Source organism: Sebastes umbrosus, chromosome 3 (assembly GCF_015220745.1).
Source record: "Sebastes umbrosus isolate fSebUmb1 chromosome 3, fSebUmb1.pri, whole genome shotgun sequence".
Taxonomy (NCBI): Eukaryota; Metazoa; Chordata; class Actinopteri; order Perciformes; family Sebastidae; genus Sebastes; species Sebastes umbrosus.
Window position 1 is genome coordinate 34,745,973 of NC_051271.1, and position 27,689 is coordinate 34,773,661.

The 27,689-nt window shown below is 42.4% G+C and overlaps 2 protein-coding genes across 6 annotated transcripts; one reads left to right on the forward strand and one right to left on the reverse strand.

The window, feature by feature from the left end:
- The first annotated feature begins 243 nt into the window (after positions 1–243).
- spcs3 (signal peptidase complex subunit 3) lies at positions 244–5,674 on the forward strand. Its single transcript, XM_037765322.1, has 5 exons — positions 244–494; positions 1,840–1,913; positions 3,191–3,267; positions 3,460–3,575; positions 4,967–5,674. Exons 1-5 carry the CDS (start codon positions 352–354, stop codon positions 5,097–5,099), a joined length of 543 nt encoding a protein of 180 aa, XP_037621250.1. The 5' UTR covers positions 244–351; the 3' UTR covers positions 5,100–5,674.
- A 1,065-nt stretch (positions 5,675–6,739) lies between these two features.
- Positions 6,740–27,653, reverse strand: kdm2aa (lysine (K)-specific demethylase 2Aa). 5 transcript variants are annotated; one of them, XM_037764894.1, is made up of 27 exons: positions 26,989–27,143; positions 26,367–26,422; positions 22,933–23,071; positions 22,378–22,456; positions 22,128–22,174; positions 20,990–21,168; positions 20,688–20,794; positions 20,438–20,531; positions 19,498–19,651; positions 19,290–19,405; positions 19,078–19,204; positions 18,743–18,981; positions 17,544–17,621; positions 17,014–17,141; positions 15,986–16,109; positions 15,778–15,906; positions 14,363–14,446; positions 13,788–14,039; positions 12,201–12,236; positions 11,884–11,989; positions 11,061–11,714; positions 10,795–10,957; positions 9,157–9,396; positions 8,861–9,024; positions 8,611–8,757; positions 7,987–8,205; positions 6,740–7,370 (listed from the first exon to the last, which is right to left on the reverse strand). In XM_037764894.1, exons 2-27 carry the CDS (start codon positions 26,400–26,402, stop codon positions 7,189–7,191), a joined length of 4,023 nt encoding a protein of 1,340 aa, XP_037620822.1. In that variant the 5' UTR covers positions 26,403–26,422; positions 26,989–27,143; the 3' UTR covers positions 6,740–7,188. The 5 variants fall into 5 exon arrangements, with proteins under 5 accessions (XP_037620822.1, XP_037620825.1, XP_037620823.1 ...); XM_037764897.1 differs by lacking the exons at positions 26,367–26,422; positions 26,989–27,143 and adding an exon at positions 27,495–27,653; XM_037764895.1 differs by having other exon boundaries at positions 26,367–27,139.
- Positions 27,654–27,689: the final 36 nt, after the last annotated feature.

Sequence of the window (27,689 nt, forward strand, 5' to 3'; positions counted from 1 at the left end):
GTTGTCAGTAGTTTGTAGAATAAAACAACATTTTTAATTTTACTCAAACACATACCAATAAATAGTAAAACCAGAGAAACTGATAATTTTGAAGTGGTCTCTTAATTTGTTCCAGAGCTGTATATATAAATAAAACATTAATTTATATCTTAAATTACTTTCACCGACAAAAAACACCCCAACATCCTAAATAGACGTGACATTTATTTTATTTTGAAATGCATTAACAGGAAGTGTGTGTTCATCCTCTGAAACTTGACACTTCCTGTTTGTACCCAGCAGCTACCCGTCTCTCATTGAACCAGGCTGCTGTATTCTTCTCCTCCCTGTCCTCCTCTCTGCTGTTTCATCATGAACACGGTCCTCTCCAGAGCCAACTCTCTGTTCGCCTTCTCCCTCAGCGTCATGGCGGCTCTAACCTTCGGCTGCTTCGTCACCACGGCGTTCAAAGACAGGAGAGTTCCTGTGGACATCCACGTCTCTAAAGTCATGCTGTAAGACACACACACCGTCCATGAGCATCCAGCAGGTGCAACAGCTGCTAGCAGGGACTCTACTGTGTGTGCTGTATACTGTATATACAGGGTTAGGCTGGATGACGTTGTGATGCACGCAGACAATGAGCAGTTAAGATCAACTGGTGCTAACGTGAAGCTAAGCTAAGCTAGGTGCTGTTAGATGTTAAAGACGCAGCTTGCAGGGCCCTCTGCTGCTGTTTACTATCTACTTTATGTGCATGAAATTCTCTGGTTGTGGGAGTTTAAACGTTACCCGACTCTCGTTACAGTTTTAGCAGGTTGTATCAGTCAGAAACTGTGAGTGTAGCCGGAAGTGAAACAAACCGGAAGTGCTTGTTTAGAGTAGTAGAACAGGAAGGAGCTGAGCATCTCTGATGAATTCATTACATACAGGTGGATTATATATGGACAATACACTGCAATTACACTGAATGCTTGGTCACATTCTAATTCTTGATCCTGAAATTAGCCCACATCACTGAGTTGTTCATTTTACACAATATTGCAGTCAGGCTAACTTGTTGTTGTATGACAGATTGTGTGAAAACATGAAATCCAGATACATGGGATATGTAAACAAGGGAAGTTAATGTAACCAAAAGCTTACTTGATCAAATGTATTCATTGATAATATTACTAAATGTCAGGCATCATGTTGGCACCCGTATTAAACATTTTCCAACAACACTCAGCGTACCAAACTATTAAACTAAATAAACTATTTTATGTGATCAGATAAAATCTGCATTCAGAAGTTTTTTCCTGAATGGAAACAGATCAGGGAACAGTAATTGTACTTTTGCAGTAATTACAAGTAACAATGAAATAATCTTAATCTAAAATAGTGTGTGATTCATGGAAATATGAACTGAAAGGTAAATCAATACTCTAGGGATGGGGCTGTTAAAATAACATTCATGTTAACAGATGGACTGCATGTGTACAAATAAGGATGTTGAAACTAATTCAAGATAAATAACTTAATAACTGCATTGCAAAGTACATATGGCACACTTGTAGATGTTTCATATTGATTTAACTCCCAGGTTGTGATTGTATTTCAATTCACCATTTTCTGACAATATGTTATCTATAAATCAAAGCTGCTGTATAGAGTGACACCAGTTACAACTAATGTCATACGTTTCTTTCATTCTAGCATATCCCAAATCTTTCACCCTCAGTCATGTGATTTCATGCAGCTTCCCAAAGGATTCACCGTCATTCTTCCTGCTGTTTTAACTCACACTTGAGGTTGGAGGCAGGTTTCCCCTCAAACCTCTGACTCTTCCTTCATCTCCCTTCTCTCTCTGTTTAACAGGAAGAACGTTGATGACTTCACAGGACCCAGAGAGCGCAGTGATCTGGGTTTCCTCACCTTTGACCTCTCATCTGATATCCTTTTAGTATACTGCGACTCAAAATGACACGTCCTGCAGTGCACAGTACATGCAAGAAGAACGAAATGTAATTGTAGTTACAGCCAGCAGCAGCCAGTGTCGGCCACTCTGTTCTAATCTTGAGTGAGTCTTGTTTAGTGACCTCTAATTGTGAAATGCATGGTTGTTGTGGTAAGAATCAACACCAGAGGCCTGAACTACAAAGCGAGTTCAACATACCCAGGGTATCTTCTCCTTATCTGGCGTAACTAACCCTAACAAACAAGATCACACTAAACAGTACTACGAAGGTGGTTATCAACTCGGTAAATCAACCCAGGGTTTCTCAATCTGGCTACGAGCGCGTTCACATGAACGGGGCGGTATCTGTAGTATATGACCAATCACAGACATAGAGTTGCAGACAGACAGGCAGAGTGGCACATTTTACAAAGGAAGAGCGAACTATATTAGACAAATGGGAAGAAGTTGAACACATAATCCAGACTTAAAGTAACACAGTTGAAGCTGCCAAATGCAGGAAGGACAGCTGGCAAAAGAAAAAACTCCTGATGTGTGAATGAGTAAATTAACAGACTTATTAATTTAACGGAATACTCAAAAGTCAGATATAGTCAACTAGCTATAAATAGCTTTTAAGAGTGTAATAGATGAATAGATTATACTTCATCATGCCCTTTAACAAAACTGTTGCGTGTATGACTATTTCAGCCTTCTTTCAGCTGCGTCCCCGTCTCCGGCGGTGTGAAACGGACTCAAGAACAAGTAAAAAAAAAAATATATATAAAAACATATTTCAAAGCGGTAAACACCCACAGCATACAGCCAGCTGTCCTTCCTGCATTTGTCAGTTTAAACTGTGTTGTTTTTAGCCTGGATTATGACTTAAACATCTTCGTATTTGTGTAATATTACTAAGATCTGTGCACCGAGTTCTGATTGGTCGGTAGGCGGTGCTTTTATACGAGTTGATCCCTTATCTGGAACATAACCTGCTGCGGAGCAGGTTAGGTTTTCAGCATCAGTTACCATGGCGATCTATCCCGGTAAGAAGTGATCCACCGTTGTAGGACTGAAAACCCTTAAGAGTTAAACCTGAAGTTACCTCGCTAACCCCAAATCTATCTACCGTTAGAAATAGACCCGTCTCTGTCTTCTATAAGAAGTTAACACGTTTCTGTGGTGTTGAGATTTGACATGGTGCAGTGGAAGCAAGAAGTGAACTCAGCCAGCAAAATGTCTCTTCCCTTGTTGTTCCTTAACTTGTCCAACATTTGCAGCCAATTTTTGACTGGAACGTTAAACAGCTGTTTCTCTATCTGTCTGCTGAGTACGCCACAAGAAGTAATGTAAGTCATTATCAACACACACACACACACAACCCTGTACTTCTATCTTTGTGAGTACACTCATTGATATAATGTATTCCCTAGCCCCTCACCCTTAACCATCACAACTAAATGCCTGACCCTAACCTCCTGACCCCGAGCCTAACCAGTTAAAATTGGTCCTCACAAATAGTGTGTGTTTGTTTGTGTCAGTCTCTGAACCAGGTGGTGCTATGGGATAAGATCGTCCTTCGAGGTGAAAACACCAAACTGAACCTCAGAGACATGAAGTCCAAATACTTCTTCTTCGATGATGGCAACGGGCTCAGGTGAGACACACGCACACACGGCAATCTGCCCATTAGGTTTTGAAATATCAAAACCTACGTACGAGTAGAAATTTGACGTGACTATGGTACAAACTTGTACTTTAGAGGGAAATATTATACTATTACAATTATTACTCTTCAGATCAAGATTTGACACATTTTACACAAACATGTTTATAAAATGATACATTAAACTACCCAACAGCATATAAAAAAGTATAAATTAGCACCACCTTGACCAGCTATAACGTGAAAATGCTACCATGTCCATTAATGTACATACTGTATGTTTGAGCCATCACCTAACACCTGCCTTGATGTGAGATCAGGATCAGTGTTCCAGGTGTGAGTATTATAGTTTCACCTGAACCAGGAGAGCATGTCATCACTCTAAATCCATGTAGAAAGGTAACGTACAAAATCATGTGTACCTCAATGATGAGATAACATAAGTGAGGGTTGGACCGGTGTTTGTATACAAGAAACCCGTCTGTATTAATGTTCTGTTAATCACTTTCAGATTTCACAGTTTTTAACTGCACCTGTAAAAATTGTGCAAATTGCTAATAGGCATCAGCACGGACAGGACAGCAGGTTCTTAATTCAATAAAGAATGGTCATAATCAAAGCTGCAGAGGCTGACATGCCCTTACTTTTAGCTTAGTATGGGATCCTACATTTCCCATAATGCAACTCAATAGCATCTTTTATTAGAGCCTTCCTGTCTGATAAATGCCCACATCTTTCAAAGCCCACACCTTCAGTTTGTCAGACTTTCTGCCCAAGCTGAGATAACCTTGAAGACACTATCAATCAAATCAATCAAATCAATCAAATCATATTTATATAGCACTTTTCAAATAAGTCAAAAGAAATTCAAAGTGCTGGACAGCCGATTGACAAAAATATGGTGTATATAGAGCGTTAGAATTGGATTTAGAGAATAATGCACACCAAAACAACCAATATAAATGTTTGTTGAATAAGAAAGCAATAAAAGATGGGTATTTAAGATTATAAAAGATAAATAAAATACAAGGAAATAAAAATAACAAAAATAAATAAATAAAAATTATGAAACTACACAAAATAAGCAAATTGTATTTAAAATAATACAATTTTAATAAAATGAAATAGAATAAAAGATAATGATCATCAATAAAATGTTGATTAAATAAAATAGAATAAAATAGACACTATAATGATGATAAATAAAATAAGTATTAACAATAAAAAACATAAACTCATAAGATCACAGATATTTGATCTCAGACAAAGCTCCTCTAGAGACAGAGACAGACGTTATAGCACTGTTCACTCGATACCATTATAAAATCTGAGGTTCTGTAGTGTGAGTGGCTGACTAACTGTCATGTCTGCGTCGTCTCCAGGGCCAACAAGAACATCACTCTGACGCTCTCATGGAACGTTGTTCCCAACGCTGGAATCCTGCCTCTGGTGGCTGGAAGTGGACAAGTCAGCCTCCCTTTCCCAGAATCATATGAGACCACCAAGAGCTATTAGTCAGACAGAAACACACATCCAGCCACTTTCAACCATGGATGTATAATAAGAACTGGATACTGGACCCCAAGACGGCGCCGGTTCAGTCCAATGGGAATCACTCGCCTGATGCATAAGCAAAAAAGTTTTCTATCTTCCTGGTTTACTTCCGGGGTACGTGGCCCACTGAGTATGCGCAGTAGTGTTTCTCCCGCCGGCCCAGAGACTCACTTTTCTCGGCTCGAGAAAAGTTTTACAAATATGAAACCTCCATGGATCAAAAACTCATAATTGAAACGGTCTTAATTGACCTTGTTTGCAGTTGGAGGTGTCCTCAACAGTTTTACAGACGTCTCTTTTACAACGGAGGTCTATGGGGAAGATGCTTTCTGGGCCGCAAGAGGATTTACTGTTATAATACTGCAAGTGGCCACTGGGCAAAATTGGTAGCAAGGCTGAGCTATCCAGATCTTATTATACAGCCATGATTTGAGCACACACTGTTCACACACACTGATGACTCACACACACTGAACATTTGGTGTCTTCACAGATGTAAATGAATCTTTGATTTGTAATAAAAGTTGAGATTGGAACATCTGTGTCTTTGTGAGGATCTTTAAATAGCAGGTTTAACTGTTAGATAAAGGATCAGTTCATCCAATCACAAAAAATACATGTCACTTATCGGATATCTACCCGATACTGACTCAAATAGCTGGATCGGGTATCGGTGACAATGAAGCCGATCTATTCAATTTAATTCTAGGTTTACTATATACATTATAGACTGTAATTTGAATTCCTGTTTAAGTTATTGAAAAAGGCTGGGACACGGGTCTTATGAAGATGACGCTCTGATGACGCGTGACCGAGCCTCTTTCAATAGGCTTTGTTTAAGTTTTGACCAATACGTTGCTGCATTAAAAAGGTTTACACTTGGAATTGTAATTCCTCATATATTTATTTTAGTCTGATTTATGATTTTAATAATAAATCAAAATTCAATAAATTAAAATTCAATAAATTTATATCTATGTATTTATTTTGTTTTACAAAGTTAGGAATCAATGCCTAAAGCTTCAGTAGTCAGTATATTTTTGGCATCATTGGGCAAAAATTCTATAATAACCTTTCAGCATATTGTAATTCAAGTGTTCTGAGAGAAAACTAGACTTCTGCTCCTCCTCATGGCTCTGTTTACAGGCTTTAGAAAATCTAGCACGTGACGGGAGACTTTGACCAATCACAGGTCATTTCAAAGAGAAAGCATTCCTATTAGCTGTTCTCCGGTCATGTGACCGGAACTTGGCGTTCCTTCACCAGATTTCACCATGGCGGAGGCGTCACAAACTTTCTAATTTTACAGCTAAACCGTGCACTACAAGATGATTCTGAAAACATTTGAGACAAGAAATAGGCATTAACGTAACAGAATATTGATTCATATTTGATCAGCGCTGCCTAATTTAACAGAATGATCCCAGTCACTTCCACACAGTGAGACATACAGCTGATTAATCAAACACTGGTATCGGATCGGTACTCGGTGTCGCCTGGTACCCAAAGTTCAGGTGTCGATATCGGGAAGTTTATAATACCTGCATATGTCTGTACAAGGGAAACGTAATCCTTTAGCTCCTGAACAAATGCTACAAATAGAAAGTTCAACTATTCACATTTTATTAAGTTTTCACACAGTTAGAAAAATATGTACAAAGTCAATTGACTGAGTGAATCTTAACATGAATGAAACATAAAAAATACAAACATATATACACATGGAATTCACTTATTTTTACTCCCCAAAATAATTAAAAGGACCAGTGTGTAACAGTTAGGGGGGATCTGTTGGCAGAAATTGAATATAATATTAATAAGTATGTTTCCTGTAGTGTATAATCACCTGAAAATAAGAGTTGCTGTGATTTCGTTACCTTATCCACTGCTAGCCGAGTTCCATCAGCAGTGAAAAAGCACAACTCAACAGGTCCTTTTTTATGTGTTGTATCAGAAGACATTATGTGGTCAGGTTTAATATTTCTGACAGCCATTCTCCTCTTTTACAGCTGACTCATGCCACAGTTTGCGCTCTAACAAGGGGTTTGTGTTAATCCAGGCGCTGGATGAGCTTCTCCTCCATCATACAGAAGAGGGCCACGTGGGACAGGTCAGAGATGAAGGCGTCACAGGCACGTCTGCTGATCCCCGAACAGCCTCTGAGGTCCAGCAGAGTCAGAGAGGAGAGACGCTTCAGGTAGGACAGACAGGCGTCTGTCAGCTCACTACAACCTGGACGGACAGACAGACAGACAGACAGACAGACAGATGTCAGCAACTGCTCTCATTCAAAACAAGACTTTGGTTAAAGTGCTGTGTGCGGCCGGTGTCTGTACTTTGCCAAAGATTGTTGATGAGGTAGAAGAGGCATCACTCCCACCACCTCTGTACAACACCACTCATTTCTCTGGAGCGGATCGCTTCACCAGGAATCGTACCCTCCCAGTTAATCTTTCTAATTCTTTTCTATTTAGCTATGTAAATGTAAGGATTGGATCGGACACGTTATGAGCAGATACCCGATATTAAACGGGATCAGGGCCAGAAAAAATTGATCGGGACATCCCTATTAATATCATCATAAACTAAATCTTTCTCTCTGACAGTGTCAGTCTGAATAAGCTGTGTAGTTTAGAACATCAAATATGATATGCACTTATTATTTTACAAAGTAAATATTGATTTAAAAGAATCATCAATTGGTTGATACTGATAGTATGCACTTTTAAGTCACAGCCCTTTATAAGGACTTGGTGAGCCAGGCACCATGATAGAAGAGTGATAAGAAGTTTGAACCAGCTAGATAAAAGGCCACGTGACCAATCAGTGACTGTGCTAGAACACCCACCTGCCAGTGTGAGTTCAGTGAGACTGTTGCGGCTGTGAGTCCCGGCTGCTGCCAGCAGGGCGATAGACGAGTCTGCTATGTCCTTGCAGTGAGCCAGGTCCAGTCTCTCCAGCTGGGGCATGTGGCGCTGAAGCAGCCTCAGAGTGGACTCACTGACGTCCAGACCGGACAGACGCACCGTCACCATGTTCCTCAGTCTGCTGCGAGACGACTCGGAACCTGCAGGAACAGACAGAGACGGAGGAAACGGTCACTTGAGCTGGATAGGTCAGTATGGAGATTACGGGCTTCATTTGAGTGAAACCCAGCGGCACGGCGTGGATCGCCATGCCACCATGTTTTCCGTGCCTAACAGTGTGCAATTTTATTTATGGGATATATAAATGTATTATATATATTTATTGCTCGGAGCAGGCCCACCCCGAGAGATGCTCTCCTTCTCGGCATCAAGATTACAGAAAGTCACTGGGTTGGCATTACCAAAACCTCTACCAGTCACCAAACCAACGTAGGCGAAGAAATAACCTCCATGCACTCCAGGATAAAAATAGCAGTTTGCCAGTGCGGAGCAGGATTCCTCGTTAACACCAAAAGCCCCAAGTAAACATCTCTGCTGCTACTGACCGGGCGGCGTGATGATCTCTTTAATCTGAGCATCTTTAAGGCCTTCACACCAGCGCAGGTCCAGCAGCCGCAGGTAGGGCAGAGTGGGAGAGACCAACGCTGACAGGCAGGACCACGACAGACCAGTCACCCTCAACTCCCTCAGACCTGAAGACACACACAGAAAGACAGAGAGAGAGAGAGACTGTTATGAGACATGTAGGGACAAGGGGATCTGTGTGTGTGTGTGTGTGTCTCAGTGTGTTTGTACCTGGGAGCCTGGTGAGCAGACAGTTGAGCTGTCTCTTGGCCAGGGGGGTCCAGGACAGGTCCAGAGAGGTGGGCTGGCGTTTAATGATGCCTGCCAGGGCCTGGTTACTGAGCGGGCTGCACCGACTCACGTCCACATGGCTCCACAGACGCTTGTCACAGCTCCTGCACAGGACAGCGAGACATGATTGGTTTATTCACAAGCTGTGTCAGAGCTCTGCTTCCTGTTCACCAGCTTACATCAAAGACTTAAACACATTCTATTTTGTTTGTAGAGTAAAAAAAAGAGTGACGTACCACTTGTACCAGGCCTTACAAACAGTCATGCAGGCCAGCAGCTCAGCTCTGTTCAAGTACCGGAACACGGACACCCACACCTCCTTCTCCCCTCCTCTCTCGTTGCCCACGTCCTTGAAGGACGGCAGAGACAGCAGGGACGGAGGAGACAGGGAGGAGTGCGGAGGAGGAGCAGCAGCTTCCTCGTCCTCTGAAGAACTCGAGTGATCTCTAGCGCCGTGGTTACCCCGCAAACGTGGCCTACGAGATCAAAAAAATATAAAATGGTGTTTGGGTTATGCATGACGCAAATAGTTACTGGTCACATACTGCCTACAGAGCATTTATGGAGAAAGCTTTGATGTTCGGTAACGTGATGCCCGTGGAAATAGCAACATTATACATGGCCATCACACAAGGGCCTGATGTCACACAATATTAACATCGTCATGGTCACAGGTTGTTTGAGAGGTGGATGTATTTATGATGTTGTTTGATTAAAATAGCCGTTAAAAGTAAATGGCCCCTTCTGATCAGAGTGCTTAAAGTGGGGAAAGCAGCGCTAGACAGTCACACAGGAAGTAGCACTAGACTGTTGTGTCTTAACTCCTGTAAACGCCTGCACTGCACCAAAAAATTAAAGACCTCATTCTACCGGAGCAGTTCAGGGTTGCTATGCCACGTGAAACAGAAATCTATTTAGATGGGCATGGGTTAAGAAGGTTGCCTTTTACGAGGCACCATTTCGACAGTGGCAGATGGCCTGTGTTCCAGTCACCATAATGAGGGACACGAGGGGACAACGACTCGTTCAAATCGGTTGAGAGATGTAGACGTTATAGTGCTTTTTATCTAGAAAACATGGCAGCTCCGCAAGCGTAAGGATGTGAGCAACTTTGACAAGGACCACATTGTGATGGCTAGACGACTGGGTCAGAGCATCTCCAGAACTGCAGCTCTTGTGGGATGTTCCCAGTCTGCAGTGATCAGGACCTACCAGAAGTGGTCCAAAGAAGGAAAACCGGTGAACCTCCTCCTGTCAGTGGTCTTAATGTTATGGCTGATCGGTGTATATGTAGGTAGTAAATTGACGATGGATACGTATCTCATACAACCTCACTTCGAAACACCCAAACTATCCCTTTAAAGAATGCACATTTAGCTGGACTTAACAGGCATCTCATTCTTTTCATTTCCTCTCATCAGTAAAACAAACAGAATGTATATATTAGATCCAATGTTATGATGAGGCTACAATTATCAGAACAATAGGAACATTCAGGCTCCCTCATGTGGCTCAAAGGTGAACTGCATATAGAAATGTTAAATAAAAGGCTATGGAAAAAAATTCTGCAAATTTATTGGCGACCCACCTGTGGGTCCCAAACCCAGTCTTTGGGAATGACCGACTTAGAGGGCGTTACCCAGATAATGTTACACCCCCCCTCCCCAACTCCTGTGCTGTGATTGGGCTATTTCTTGGCTGCTTTGGTCTCAAAGTAAAAGTGTATGCGAGTTTGGTTTTACATTGAAAATGCAGTCATGTTTTGTCCATCCACGGTTTCACTGGGCTTAATTTAAAAAAACAAAATAACATTTTATACCATGAGTAGTAGTAGTCATGTATTAAATGGAATTTGATCATGTATTGAGCTCTACCTGCCAGGTCCTCTTGGGGTTACGCTGTCTGCTGTGTCGGCGCCCTTGAGTCGTGAAGGTTTGGACAGAGCGGTCTTCCTCTGGATGAAGCCCTGCTGACCGCCAGCACCCACCGCAGCTGTCCTCAGACCCATGGCTGCTTCCAGCTTTGGAACTATGGAGCCTGAGCAGCGACAACATGAAGTTTAACTCATTAGTTTTGACCTCACAGTTCACTTATGGAAAGTGAATTTATACGTTTAGATGTTTTTGTTTTGAAGTCTTACCAGAGTGTCTCTTGGCCTTGTGGGGGCGCTGCAGAGTGACGGTCAGGTAGGAGCCACTCAGCAGGTCATCATTCAGATCCGACACCAGGAGGACCGGGGGTTCTGGGTCTGAATCCCAGCGCCCTTCCTCCTCCACATCCTCCTCCTCTTCCTCCTCTTCATCTTCCAGGGTGTCCATGTCCTCCTCTTCAGGGTCAAAGTCCTGCCCCTCACTGTCCTCATCTTCATCATCATCATCATCATCATCGTCGTCATCGTCATCAAGCCTCCTCCTCTTCCTACGCCGACGACTCAGTCGTTCTTTGACTCCGTCTTCACTGTCCTCCTCTTCCTCCTCCTCTTCTTCGTCATCATCGTCGTCGTCGTCGTCGTCGTCGTCATCGTCGTCGTCCGACTCCTCGGACTCGTCTCCTCTCCGCTGCATCCTGGAGCCTCCCCTCAGCCTCACCCCTCGTCCCCTCCGTACACCCTCCCTCATGCCCATCCCTCGCTTTAGCTTGAGCATGGAGGAGGAGCCAGAAGTCATGAGCCCTCCTCTGCTTCCTCTGTGAGCCGAGCCTCCTCTCAGCAGGCCTCTCCTGTTGGCGCCGAACCCCCTCCTGGAGGAGTGGCTTCCCCCTCGGGCGTGGAGCGCCATCTTTCTTCTGTGAGAGGCTGCGGGGAGACGGGACAGGTTGATCAGGTCAGAACAAAGTGATCACAATCACAACAAAAGAGATCCGGATGATGAAATTCAAGTGCTTTGTTTTTTGGAGAAACTTAAATCAGTAACAAAATAACTGGTAAAAATGTGCTTCAGGGTAATCTTTTAAGACGGACAAACCATCATCGTCGTCATCGCTAGCAGAGTCGTCTCCGTCGCGGCTGTGTCTCTGTCGTCGGTAAATCTTAGCCATACGAGCGTCCAGCAGGGTTGAAGATTTCCGCTTCTGGACATGCAAGGAAAGAAGGAAAAGGAGGGATGAATGGAAGAAACTGTAGATAGAACATTTAAAAGATAAAAGGAAGGAGATACAGAATGACAGAAGATGAGGACAGTATGGGGGAAGAGAGAGGTATGGAGAAATACTGACACAAAAAGGGAATTGTTGGGAGACCGGAAATTAAGAGTAAAGTAGAGCACCCACAATAAACACTCACCGCTGGAAGGCCTTCACCTTTGTCTCCTTTAGACTGCTGGAGGAAAAGGAAAAAAATGACAATATCAGACAGTAGGCTTTTTTGAGTTTTAGCTGACAGTTTTTGCATTAAAACGTTGAGGGGGGGTTTTTTGGACAGAAGCTGCCATTATGTCGTGCTGATGTTCAATGAGTAATTTGGATCATTTCCAAGCCTGCAACCTATCTGTACACCAAAGGGAGAAAAAAAAGTGTGTTTTGCCAATATTCTCATTGCTGTCTGAGTGGAAAAGCCATAGCAAAATACTTAATGTGTAAACTCATTGAAAGGAAGAGTTTAACCCAGAACTGAAGCTCTTGCCATCATCTACTCACACTCATCAGTCAAACATGAACATTAAATATAGTTAAGGTTGTATTGAACATCACAAAACAAGCTGAAGGGAAAGAACATGAAGTAGTAATGAATCTTTGGCTGCCACAAACATCAGAACACCTCAGAGCACCTCATCATCATGCTTATACGATGTACCAAACGGCCTCTGTGCTCTACTGTATCCTGTCGGTGCAACTGTATTTTATTAAAATATATCTGATCTATAGGCTACATATCTACAATCTACAGACTAGGCACAGGAAGTGCAATATTATCATATTGTTGGAGATGTGTTGGTGTTATTCCGGTGTTTTACACAAAGCTGTCACCCGCCCGCCCCACAATGTCTGCTGTAGAAGCCATGTGTTTATTTTGTGTTTATTTGCATATAGAGCGGGGAAGTGAGATCGGATCACAAGTGGTCACTCAAGACGCATGTGGAGACGCATTGTAATGCCAGGTGTGATCAGACGTACTTAGAGCTGTCCAGACCCGGCATTAACGTGCGTACCGAGTGATCCGAACAGGGCCTTAGTGCAGTGATGGGAAACAACAGTGAACAGGAGGGACAGACAGTCACACTATCAGTTCATCCAGGGATTCAAGATGAAAGTTGAGTGGAGAAGAACCACAGAACAACATCAGCTTCATCATCCTTTTGACATTGACGAAATGGAAACTGATGTGTCCAGTAGTGCGCTGATAAAACTCACAATAAGAGCAATGCATTTATAAAAGCTACTGAAAAACACTTATTTAAAGTGAGACTAATTTACTTGAGTAAAAATGAGCTCAAAGCCTAAATACGTCACTAAATTACTTCTTTCATTTTTTTTCTTTTCAGGCAAATCAATTCCTATAGATCCGAGTTGTGACCCGAGCTGGGAGAAAAAGGGTGGTGATCAAAAGGCTTGTTGTCACGGGTTGAGAAAACCAGGCTAAACATTGTCCCATCATGATGAGAGAATGATTTAGAAAAGTATGGAAAAGGGAAAGCAGCACAGAAACCAATCTGAGCTGACAGTCTGAGAGAAGAGCCACTACTCTTGTGTAAACTATGAAAACAGAATTCTTAAATAGGAAATCATTCTGTCGGTAACAAGATCATTTGAAAAAGTAAAAGTTACATCGAGAGTTGTGTCTGTTCTCTTGAAAGGTGGAATGGAAAAAAAGGGGGGTTGGGGTGCAGTCGACAGACGGGTGGATGTACTCAGAGTAGACGGCACCTCTCACCAGTCTCGAGCTGATTGGCTGAGAAGGCAGAGGGGCCGCCACCAATAGAAGTGATGTAGAGGAGGAGGAAGAGCAGGAAGGAAGAGGAGGAGGAGGGAAGAAACCACAGCGGACCACCTCCCCATCCTGCTGGATGCCCACGGGACCCCCTATGGTAGCAGAGGGCCCGGGGCCCAGTCTGAGGACCAGGGGGCCGTGTGGACGGATGTGCTGCTGGTGGGCGGCAGCCAAGGATTCATCACTGCCTGATGACTGACGGAGTTAAATTAAATTCAAAAGAAAAGAGAATAAAGCAACCAAAAAAAACAAAAAAATAAATTAATAATGAAAAAACAAACAGACAAGAGACACACACAATACCCGTTAGCTTTGACACACTGCAACCAAGTGTGTGTGTGTGTGAACGGCAGGTTAATAGACTGAGAGCAAGAGAGAGCGCACATGTTTGCAAAGAGGCTCAGAAGTCTGAGTGCAGCAGTGTACTCAATGAACGTACATACAAGAAGTAGGAAGCCCTGAGACTGTGTGTGTGTGTGTGTGTGTGTGTGTGTGTTTGTTGATAGGACATTGTGTACCTCTGGGTCAGTGATCCCTTGGACACACTTTGGACACTCCCAGCAACTGGGCAGGTCTTTGTTCACAACTCCTTCACCCTGAACCTGCAAACACAGAAGGAGATATATACTACTAGTTAAATGATTGATGAAATTAAGAGGAAACAAAGGAAAAATGTACAAATAAACAAGACTAAGGCTCTTTTTATACTTGGCTACAGTACTTGTATGTAGATTATGACTAAGAGAAGGTATTCACACTTGGTATATACAGTATGATCTATACATGCAGTATGTGCTACAGTATGTATAGTTACTGTAAAACAATACTCCAGCAATTTAGTGTTGTACTTCAATAAAGTTTGGGGGACTCAAAAGAGGTAGATTCAAGGTTCCCTGTGGAGTTTTTTCATTTCTGAGCCGTTTTTTCTAGCCGTTTTTCTAGAATCATTAAACGGTGTTTAATAGAATCAAAACACGCGCGCGCACAGAACAGTATCCGCGAGCGGAAAAGCATCCTATCAAGGGAGCATTTCTGCTCCATGTGATGAGCGCTCGCTCGACCCTCTCTACGCGCTCGCTGGTCGAGTTGACTTTTGAGACGGGGGTGGAATAGACGGTGGCTGATGTGTTCGTTCCTTTGATTGGTCACTTTCAACACCTACAGTCTCTGACGGCGATGGCAGAACATGAATAATTCATGAACACGTGATACCATCGTCCAATCATAGAGCACAGAACACGTGACCATCCACTCCTCCAAAATATCACAATGTTGTATCTGGGAAGCAATCGAGTATAAAATATGAATCATATATAAAATGGAATCACAGTCAATGTTTAGATGTATTTAAGGGGGTTAGAAAGGAATACTCTTTTTGACTACTTTGTATTTACTAATTTGGTAAAATACGCTTATCGCCCCCACATTCACAATAAAAGCCCTAGACATATACGCTGCATCACTGCTTACCAGGGGGAGCTTATTCACTCAGAGCATTTCACTAAGAGACAACTCAACGAAATAGCTTACATATGTCCAGTATTTATCATGGATGGTCTTCAGCACATGTTGATGTGGCACGTTTTAATTGTGAGACAGCAATGATGTAATTAACAACACCAAGTAAATGACCTGGGTAGTGTCTCAAAGTGTTTTTTCATTTTGCTGATGAGCTCACTATATAGTCCTCTACATAAAACTCGCTGGATAGGCAGTAGGGAGTAGTGACACAGCCCTAGTCTGTAATAACAGCAGCACAGTTGAGTGTCGAGTGAATTATGGGATTGTCAGCAGAAAAAACATTCACTTTTTTTGTTCCACGGTAGGATTTTTTGAGGGCACTGCATAGAGCATAAATGTTACAACTCAGAAGTTGTCAGACGTAAACAGCGTACAGTTTAGTAAACAGGGACTGTGTGTGTGTGCATTGTACCGTGAGGCAGGCAGGATGGACTATCTGCGCACAGTTGGAACATTCCATCAGAGTGAGGGAGGGGTCTCCAGTTTCCTCCTGATTGGGCTCCTTGCAGATCTCACATACTGCAGACAGAGGAAGGCCCGGCTGGAGGGGACAGAAGGGAAGTTACAGAAACATCCAACGTATTTAAATAAATGAATAAATAAAAAAAAGAGTTTCTTACAGAGAGACACTGTCGTAGCACACAGGTCTGCTTGAGTTTCCCTGGTCCTCCAAACTTCTTCATGTCTCTGCAGAAATTACAGTCTCCACACTCTGGTCTCATACAGGCTTCACAGCGCTTACACCTGCAGAGAAGGAAAACATAACAGCAAATGGATGATCACTGCTAAATCATTTACTTGCACACTGACATTAAAGTGGCAGTAGGCAGTATATTTTTGGCCTCATGGGGAAAAAAAATCCATAATAACCTTTCAGCATATTGTAATTCAAGAGTTCTGAGAGAAAACTAGACCATTGCACCTCCTCATGACTCTGTTTTCAGGCTTTAAAAAATCTTAAAAAGACTTTGGCCAATCACAGGTCATTTCAGAGAGAGAGAGAGCGTTCCTATTGAGCATTCCTATTGGCTGTGCTCCGACTGGTGGGCGGTGTTTGGTATTTCCTCAACAAACTTTCGCATTTTACAGCCTAACAGTACACTACAAGATGTTTCTGAAAACATTTGAGGAGAGAAATAGGCATTACAGTAACAGAATATTGAATCATATTTGATCAGCGCATGCCTAGTTTGACCGTTTGATCGGAGTTTGCGAGTGATTGACAGCTGCTCAGAGACGGCATATTCCAGCTCAACCCTGATTGGTTGTTTTCCTCCGGTCTGTGAAATCTTACAGATGCCATTAGGAGCACCGGAGGACACCAGAGGACACCAGAGGACAGAGGCACATGATTTTTTTCAGATTACCTGTGTCATGCTCTACCGTCAGGATATAGTGACCGTTTCATAAAAATAACTTTTTTTTTTTTTTAAATCATTTTTGCTCCATTTCTACCCACTGCTACTTTAATTATAGAAGATTTTAAATAGTATAACATTGGTGTTGGCTCCAAACAACTGGTATTTGCTGAGCTAAACTGAGAGGGGCCTAATACAAACATAACCACTTAGTGTGACTAAAACAACATTCAAGCCATTCCTGATTTGATATGACAAAATGCGTTACACACGCGCACACGCTTTGTTACCTGACCCTGCGCCGTCTCAACACAGACATGGAGGAGGCTGGTTTCTGTGGTCGTGGGACGATGGGAGTGGAGGCCAATTTAGGACGAGGTGGTGGTGGTGGAGGAGGAGGAGGCTGGTACCATGAGGGCTGGTGGAGAGGAGCAGAAAAATGTTTTGTTTTTTTCATACGGTATTTGCTGATAATACATGAGTGTACTCACAAGGAACAGTTTCTACCAGCTAATCTCAACCACTGGGCTAGTGGGCCTCAGGGCGCCATCTATTGGGCCCGCAGGTACTGTGAAATGGTTAAATTATATAATACAATTTTTTTTGGGGTAATTAAAAAGTACTTTTATTACTTATTATTCTTATATCTAAATGTACGACGGAGTATTAGGGCCACATTAGGGGGGGAAAAAAAATCGGAAATTTCGAGAATAAAGTCGTAATATAATGAGAATAAAGTCAGAAGTTTATGAGAAAAAAAGTTGGACCTCGGTGACCTCATAGCTGGCTACGGCCATGTCTAAAAGTGAAGACTGCTTACTCTCTTTGGCCACTTGACGATGGGTATTCCTGTGTAGGACAGTTTGGGATTGTCATTTGCATGTTCCTTCAGTAGAATCTGCAGGACAGCAGAGACAAGATTGGTGGGAGAGAAAGCATTATATATCAAAAGGAAAAGTATTTTATTACCCCACCAGCAAAATTAACTGACAACTGACGCACTCACACACTCACACACACACTATGGGGGGTAGAAAGGGACACATAGGACAAGACGCACAAAATGTATATCACAGTATTTCTTTGTGTTTTTGCGGTGACGGTATTATATCACTGTATTACAAAATTAAAAAGGGATACTCCACTCAAAACAAGTTGCTACCTCTTTTCTCTCTATTGCCGATGTAAGGGGCCATATCTTGAGAATGAAAAAAATCTTTTTTTTAAAAAACTGATATGACTGCGGGCGGCTCATCGAGAGAGTCGACCGTGTGTTGCCTAATTTTTCCGAGTGACGTGCGCAGTTCCCAGCCAAAATAGACGGTGAAAATGCAATAGCACAACATACTGTCAACATAAAAATAAGCTACAGGCTAAAGTATCTGCCTACTTGTCGCATCACTCTCTGTGGCGCTTTGGTCTGGCTGGTCGGTGGGAAGATGCTGCGGGCGGTGACCGTTTCAAGGTCTGCTGCTCTCAATCGAAACCCCGCGCTGCATTTTCCAATGCCCATGAAAGTAATTCTGCCATCGGTCACTATGCCGGAAATTTTTTTTATCTATAGTGTAGGCCTAAATGATATCATTATATAATATAAATAAGGTATAGGCCTTTTATAATAGAGCCGTTCTTTTGTGTTGATTACAAATTATATTCTAACAATTTGCTCATTTATTGAGGCGATGTAAATGTTTTCTATGAATGGATGTCAAATGAATATTGTGATTTTTGGATCTACTGTGATGAATCAGATGATGATCAGCTGTGGTAGAAGGAGGTGGCGGTTTTTCTTCAGCAAACATGGAGGAAACGTGTAGAACGGGGCATCGCTACAGTATTTGACCTCATGTTGTATGTTTTTGTTAATTTTGTTTCCATTAAGTGAGAATAAATCAGCCAAATGAAGACGACGGAATCAGCGGCTGCACTGTTGTGATTTTGACTGCGAGTCAAGAAGTGGAGGGAGAGAGAGACACACAGAGACAGAGAGAGAGAGAGACAGAGAGAGAGCAGTCATACCTTGATGTGTGTAATGAGTGCCGGGGCGTTGTGTATGCCTGCGGGGACACACTTCTTGTTGGAGGGCAGAGCCTCCAGTTTACCCAGCAGGTTCCACATTCCCTCCAGCTCAAGGGGAGTCATATGAGTTTTAACTGCAGGCTTGTCAGACTGCTGCTCTAAAGCCTCTTCATCACTGCTACTATCCTCCTCCTTCACCTGCTCACTGGCTGGATCTGAGCAGACTGGCTTCTTCAGACCTGACAGAAGGAATGAGTTACACATTGAATTAAAAAAAAAAAACATCATGAAAAAGTTCTCCTCGTACATCTACCCGTCTTTGCCTGTGTTCATACCAATGCCCAGCGTGTGCTTCTGAAACTCTGGTGTGAGGTAGGAGGTCTTTGTAAGACTGAAGACGTAGCGCTCCAACACGTACCAGCACATCTCGTAGTAGAATGGGTAACGAAACTTCAATGGAACCTGCGGTGGAGGTGAAAGAGGCACTTTACACAATCCATTACTACCCGTCATTTACACCTTATAGGAGAGTTGTCTTTTCCCCTACCCGCGTTCTGTCTTCTATATTACAGATATTAAGTTGCGTAGGGATGTTGAAGCTGTGCAGGAAGTTTCCTCCAAACACCATAGAGTCCGTAGGGGTGTAGACGGCATGAATCCAACCTGAGTATAACACACACACGCATTAGTATTCTATTTCTGTCGTATCACTGAAATCCTTCAACATGTAGCGAGTGAGCGAGATAAACGTATACCTGAGGGTATAATGAAGGTGCAGCCCTTCTTCAGTTCAATCCTTTGGCAGTCAGATGCTCGGTCTCCCAGGAAAATGTCTCCCTGTTTCCCCGACAGCACCCAGTTCTCATAGAGCTCCAGGTTCTGGGGGGTGGGAGGGATCAGCCAGAACACCTGAAAACACAACTGCAATTCAAACCACACTCTGCTCACTGCACCAGTCAACAACATGAGGTCACTTTCTAGATGTTTATCAAGTAAAACTCAAGAAATAATTTAGTCCCATTCTGGACGGTACATTTTCAAATAATTTATTCAACATAATTATAGGCAGGGTTGACGATGTTATCCAGTACATACTATTTGTTATATTGGTTGAAATGGTCTTTACACCCCGACAGCGATCCATTACTTATGAGCTCTGAAAAGAGCCGTCATCTGTAGCTGCTGTAATCCTGTAAAAACTTCTACCAATCACTGCCTCGCGGTCCGTTTGGAAGGAACCAATCAGATGCCTTACTGCTCGTACTCTACCCTTGGCGTGCACCAGCCTGAACTCAAAGCGCGTCGCCGCCGCAAGTTTACTGGAAAATGGAAGAGAAACGCCGCCAAAAGTAGCACTGCCGCGGTTACTTGTCATAAGGTAGCGTTGTCGAGTTGAGGTCCTCTCTCCGCTCTGTGTCTGTGAAGTAGTTACGATGCGGCGGTGCTCGTGCATGTGTGTGGGAGGGCGTTGCCTTGGAAGGAGCCTCGAGGGGAGGGGGTGGGTTTAGACAGAGCTCCTGAAGCGATGCTACTTTCAAATTATGCTAGCTTTCCAACATTGTCGATCCTATCTTTAACTGTTCAACACATGAGAACAGCAGTCATGTTTTTAGTTAAAAATCAACCCTTTTAATGAGCTTGATCCAGAACATATGAGGCTGTAACAGAGGACAAAGTGTTTGTGTTTGGCCCCACCTTGCACCCTCGGAGGATGTGGTACCACACCGAGGTCCCTCCAAAGTCAATGTGAAAGTCTGTGTAGCAGCCCTCGACACTCATCAGACAGTATCTGCAGAGACATACAAACATCAGCAACGTTTATATTCAAATGTCAATTCATTATTCATCTCTAAATATAAAGAAATCCATGTATTTAACTGAATTATGTCTTTTTTCCCATCTGCAGAAGACTTGACTCCAGAGCAAAGGGAACATGGGGACTTACTTCTGTACTTTGGGGTATTGCATGTCTGTGATAGAGTTGGTTGAGTCTCTCTGCCGCTCTTTCAGGTGACGAGGCCACATGTTGTCCACCCAGTCTATTATATCTACCTACAGACACAAATACAAGACAGACAAAGCATGATGGATAGGTCAGGCAGAAGCTTAATTTACCGTTTCTCATACTACTATTTTGAGAGGACAGAGGCAGAGACAGATTGACTGTAGCTGCTGCAATGCTTCTGTTTGCATAATACACACAGACATGAGTGTATGACACGCCTTTCATTAAGTCTGTGTACGTACTGTGGTAGGTCTCCGGACCAGGTTCTCCAGCTTTGTGTGGCTGAACTCCAGGCTGATGACATTATATAGCTTGTCTCTCTGAGACGGAGGCGTCTCATAGTAACGTGTCCACTGGGCCATGGACATCTCTGTCCCCTTCTGAGTGCTCACGTCCATCACATCTATCATACGTCTGCTACCTGAGAGGGTGTTTTTGGCAATGGTTAGTCACAGCATGCCAAAGAAATCTGGTCAAAACAGCAGCTGATAGGATACAATTGCAAGACCAATTTAATACTTAAAACAAACTGTTGTGTAAAATGCAAAGGGCATTACATCAAAATCATTGCTTTCCATGGACATGGGTCAGTTTCCACTGGAATTAGAGGTAGTTTAAAAATAATAATGAACAATTGTGTGGCATTGTTCTTGCTTTACTTTTAAGTACTGTAGATCAAATGTGTTAATTAAAAAGGCAGAATGAATAGAATTTTCCTAAAAACTATGTATAGACTCAAAATACAAAGTAATCCCCCTCAATCATCACTTCTGATCCACTAGCAGTGTTTGGTGGTGTCTGTAATGTACAGAGACCCTGCAGCCCTCTGCCCAGATTTTCTCTTTTCTTCTTATTTTGCTGTGTTCGGGACATTTCTGGGAGACAACCCCTATAAAAACGTAGCGACCAGATCATAAGCACGCATCCAAGAGGAAGCTAGGCGGATGCAGCGCCAACACAAATACAGCGAGGCGAAACGCCAAGCAGACAAAGATCGTTTGTTGAACGTGGGGTTGGCTTTCACCCGCAGGCGAGCACCCTAAACCTAATCGTGGTCAGTGGCGAGCGCTTCTGGTGTCGTTGAGCTGGGGAGGTGGGATCCAACTTTGAATGTTGCGTTTCCAAAAAAGCAACCGACAAATCCTATTTGTGCCATTAAAACACACAATATGTCATTTTCTGTTGCTAGGGGTCACTCAATCAAAGCAAAAGACAGAGTTTGGCGATTCCGTCACTTTGAATTATCATTAGTTTCAGTCTTTCTGCTCACATGGATGTTATTATTCAATGACATGTTGACAGGAAACATTGCTGCTGCCAGGACTAAACGTGAGACTTGTACTTAATTAAAAGAAGAAAACTTAATTTCTGAAGTCTTACCAACAAACATCTTGACGTCATTGACACTGAAATCCGGATCAGGCATCCTACAGAACAACAAGAGGTCAACATATTGTAAGTCTCATGTTTATACGTTTACACATCAAATCATCTCAGTGTTTTTTCCCCCCCAATAGAGAAAAACAAACAAGCAAGTTAACAAAAGACTTGATAAAAAAAGAATGAAGTAGTAAGGTAGATGTTGATGAGGAAAATAAAGGAGGAAGAGAAAAATAAAGAGGATGCCTACTTGATTCCCAGTCCTTCAGGCTTATCAAAGAGGATTGGGTCCCTCAGGCCACCACGCTGGACGAACTCCAATGTCAAGTCTAAGAAATACAAAAAACAAAAAAATGTGAGAAAGAAATGTTCCTGAGTCTTTTCATCCATTTTATTTTTTGGTTTTCTTTCATTCAATGCAGGCTGTTTCACTTTTCAAGATTCCTGATTCCTGGCTGAAAGTGGTGGTCACAACAGACAGGGTCTCTGCAGACAACTAGATATGGTATAGTTTGGTATGGTATGGTATGGTGCACGTTTAAAACTTCTGTCATGGTGATCTGTGTCAGCCATCGTGAGGCAAGAAGCAGCAATCTCTTAGCCCCCCTCCCAGCCCTGCCTATGTTGATAATTTTTTTTGAATTTCCAGGGTAGAGGGACTTCAGCCAAAACTCCGGGGGTTATTTACACTTAAGGGAAACTCCTCTCCAATGTTAAAATGTGCCTTTTTCACTCAGCTTTTCCAACCTGAGAACCAGCTTTCAACATACAAACAATGTAAACCTCACTGACTGTGCTCGCCTACCTTTTCCCGCCATGCGTAGGACCCGGTCAGAGCCAAACCTCTGACTGCTGACTTTCTCCTCCAGGTCAAACATCCTCCTCCCATCGATCTCCTCATCCGAGATGCCGTCGTCATGGTAACGTCGCCGGGTACCGGCCCGCTAGGGAGATGGAAGGAAAGGTGGATGGGTGAAAAATAAGGAGGCAAAGTTGACAGGCCAGGAAAGGACAACTGGTCGAAGGAAGGCACAACCAAACCAGGACCGGAGCCGAACCCATCAAATTAAACCCATCTCTATTTCCAGACATAATAGAGCATGGGAATTAGGGCTGCACAATTAATCAAATATTAATCGCAATCACGGTTTTGGCTTCCCACAATTAAATGAACATGATCGACTGCGATATTGATGTTTAAAATGCTCTGCTCATGGAAAACTCTGCTGCAGAAATCAAGCGATTCCTAATCTAACAGCTAGAAATGAACCGTCAATCAGCAGCCGATTGAAGCTGGCCGGTTTACAGCAGTCTCATATATCCAAGTTTTTGGCGGTCACACACACACGTGCAGCCGCCACATGATGGTTTTACGTCAGCACACAGCGGCACAGTCAGTAACGTCACACACTCGTTCGTCTGTGTGGAAGTTCTTCGGCTGAGTGAAGAAGATATAAAGCTGCAATTTGTCAAAAAACTGTAAGTCCAAAATAAGCTGTGGAGGAACAACCTTAAAACGATTGGAACAACTAACTAAATCAGACACTTATTATATTGTAATTCATTCCCATGATGCTGCTCAGAGTGATCACAGTGACCGGCTCGTCTGCCAACAGCAGGGAGCTAAAGAGCTCCGTTAACGGAGGTTACATTCAAGCTCTACTCAGAAAAACGAGCGTTGGGCAATGGTAATGTACAACCCTTAATCCTGATGCGTTCAAATGTAATCTTGATATAAAGAAACTTGAATAAATGTAGTTGTTTGTAGGAGATGCTTTCACAGCAATATAAAACAGATAATAGAGAGGGAATTATGAACTGTTTAACTTACTAATGCCACAACTTTTTTTTTTAATCAAAGCAAATATTTAAATAAAAAATAAACTGCCATCTCCCACTGAACATCCCCCGTCCTCCCACACCTACCCATCTAAAAAACGGGGGCAGAATGGTAAGAGAATAAACCAAAAAGTTGGTTTATTTTATTTTTTGGTAAATATTGCACTGCCTTGTATCTTGACAACTGAAGCAGCGGGTCCCGAAGTTACACTTTTTATTATTTTCAAATAAAAGGTGTATTTGCCATTAATCATTGTTTACTTGTTTATATTCATAATTAATTTATCCCCGATTCCCTTACAAGAAAAAACTTTGAGGAATCCTGACCTGCTCTGTCCAGTATCAGCTATTTATTTCACAGTCACACTGACTGAATTTTTGGCGAAAAAAGTTACTGTATCGATTTCAAATAATTGAATCATATTGTTCCGCTCTAGATGAGCCAAATATCGACTTTGAATCGTATCGGAACCATGGAGATCGTATCGTTGTATAAACGTATTGTTACACCACTACAACCTACTCATTTTTTTAGTTGGGCTCTGGAAAAATCATCAACACATTACACTTTCCTTCCCATCCCTTTCACCAAGTTCATCATGTAACAGCTAATCAAATAACTTTCACATCCAACTCCAGTCTGAACACCACTAAGTTAATTTTTTAAAACCAAAAGACATTCAGCACAGGGACTGAACTTTGTGGTAAATGTGATTGTTTTTTACACCATCCCTTGTTATTATATCTTGATTAACTATGAAATCTATAGAAAACATGTAAGCAAATACCGACAGCACCCATTTCTTGTATAGGACATTAATGTGGTTGGTGAATCAACCTCTGAGAGCAAGAGAAAATAAGGACTCAAGCAGCCATAGTCACTTTAAACTTACGAGCCTTTTGCTGTACCTTGGCTTGGAAGCATCCATTATCACTGGCAGACGCAGCTCTGTCCAACCAGATGCAGGTGACGTTATTTAACGTTATTTATCCTGAAGTTACACTATTTATTATTTTCAAATAAAAGGAGTATGTATTTGCCATTAATCGTTGTTTACTTGTTTATATCCATAATTAATTTATCCCTGATTCCTTTACAAGAAAAACTTTGAGGAATCCTGAACTGCTCTGTCCAGTATCAGCTATTTATTTCACAGTCACACTGACTGAATTTTTGGCGAAAAAAGTTACTGTATCGATTTCAAATAATTGAATCGTATTGTTCCGCTCTAGATGAGCCAAATATCGACCTTGAATCGTATCGGAACCATGGAGATCGTATCGTTGTATAAACGTATTGTTACACCACTACAACCTACTCATTTTTTTAGTTGGGCTCTGGAAAAATCATCAACACATTACACTTTCCTTCCCATCCCTTTCACCAAGTTCATCATGTAACAGCTAATCAAATAACTTTCACATCCAACTCCAGTCTGAACACCACTAAGTTAATTTTTTAAAACCAAAAGACATTCAGCACAGGGGCTGAACTTTGTGGTAAATGTGATTGTTTTTTACACCATCCCTTGTTATTATATCTTGATTAACTATGAAATCTATAGAAAACATGTAAGCAAATACCGACAGCACCCATTTCTTGTATAGGACATTAATGTGGTTGGTGAATCAACCTCTGAGAGCAAGAGAAAATAAGGACTCAAGCAGCCATAGTCACTTTAAACTTACGAGCCTTTTGCTGTACCTTGGCTTGGAAGCATCCATTATCACTGGCAGACGCAGCTCTGTCCAACCAGATGCAGGTGACGTTATTTAACGTTATTTATCCTGAAGTTACACTATTTATTATTTTCAAATAAAAGGAGTATGTATTTGCCATTAATCGTTGTTTACTTGTTTATATCCATAATTAATTTATCCCTGATTCCTTTACAAGAAAAACTTTGAGGAATCCTGACCTGCTCTGTCCAGTATCAGCTATTTATTTCACAATCACACGGATTGAATTTTTGGCGAGAAAGTTACTGAATCGATTTCATTGAATCGTATCGTATCGTATCGTATCGTATCGTATCGTATCGCTCTAGATGAGCCAAATATCGTCCTTGAATCGTATCGGAACCATGGAAAACATAACGTATCGTTACACCCCTATAACCTAGTCATTTTTTCTGTTGGGCTCTGGAAAAATCACCAACACATCACACTTTCCTTCCCATCCCTTTCACCAAGTTCATCATGTAACAGTTAATCAAATCACATTTCACTTTCACATAAAACTCCATTCTGAACTCCACTAAGTTAAGTTAGTTGTTTAAAACAAAAGACATTCAGCACAGGGGCTGAACTTTTACACCAGACATTAATGTGGTTGTTGAATGAACCTATGAAAGCAAGAGAAAACAAGGACTTAAGCAGTCAAAGTCTCTTTAAACTTACCAGCCTTTTGCTGTACCTTGGCTTGGAGGCATCCATTATCACTGGCACACGTAGCTCTGTCCAACCAGATGCAGGTGACGTTATTTAACGTTATTTAACGTTATTATAACGATGTTATTAACGAGTATTTAGGTCGACCCAGCCGAAACTGCACCGCAGCGCCTCTTTGCTCCATCGGATAGTACAAAGCAGCAGAGAGGAGGAGTGTGTTCACATCAGGCAGCTTTACTTGTCAGCTAACTTAGCCTAAGTTACAACATTAACTTTATGAGTCTCCTGACTAGTTAACTGAGATCACAACAAGCTGTCTGTTGTCTTTGAACGCCTCTAAAACTCCTCTAACGTTAGCACATATCGGTTACCAGGGTTACACTCACTGACTTCATACCGGTCTGGCTGTATATGTGAAGCTTATCTCACATAAAGAGTCCAGTACTACTACTTTACAGTACCACACCGACTGGAAGTGAACATTAACATATAAATTATCATTATAAAATCATAATAATGATTATTATTATGATCCCAGTGAATACTGGAGCTTTGTTCCTTCACTGGGAGTCGAGTCCAGCTACTGTTCGCATTTCTTCCATTATCTTGCTCATATCGGTAGAAAACTCACCCTGAGCTGAAGTCGTATTAAAACTAGCGACCTTCGGGTATTTCTAGTGCATTTAAAGAGAAGGGGTATGCATGGTAGCTGCTGTTTTTACTAGTATGAACAAAGTTAATGCGGTTTACGAACAGCCGCCATTTTCCATCCCATCACAAAACATCACCATGTCCCGCCCACAACCGCTCAGTGGACCAATCACAGACGCTCCTGCGAGGCGCTCATTGGTCTACACTCAAGTGAAACATTAGTGAGCTGTGATTGGACGGATGTAACACACAGAGGAGCTGGCAGGCAACCAATACGGGCTCGATTCGAAAACGAGCTGGTAGCTGATTGGTTGAGAGATCTCAATAACGTCACTGATTGCACAAACACACTGTCAGTCAAGAGAAGCAGCCAATCACCGCGAAGATACAAAGCACTGAGCACCGCCCCCATTACCCAATATAACTAGTCATCACTCAGAAATAACACGAATTATCTAAAAACATCATGAGTTTGACGATGCTTACCCCCATATTCACACAGGTCGGTCCGCTTACAACCGTCTACAGTAATCCGAGACGTGTGACGTCCTCTGTGTCCGTGGTTTTAAATCCCGCAGCCTCGCATCGGACGGACACGTTTTGTAGCCTTCACCTCAACGAGGAAGTGCTCACAGGTCCATACATGGAGGTGCACCTCAGACCGGCCGCTGCTGATTGGCT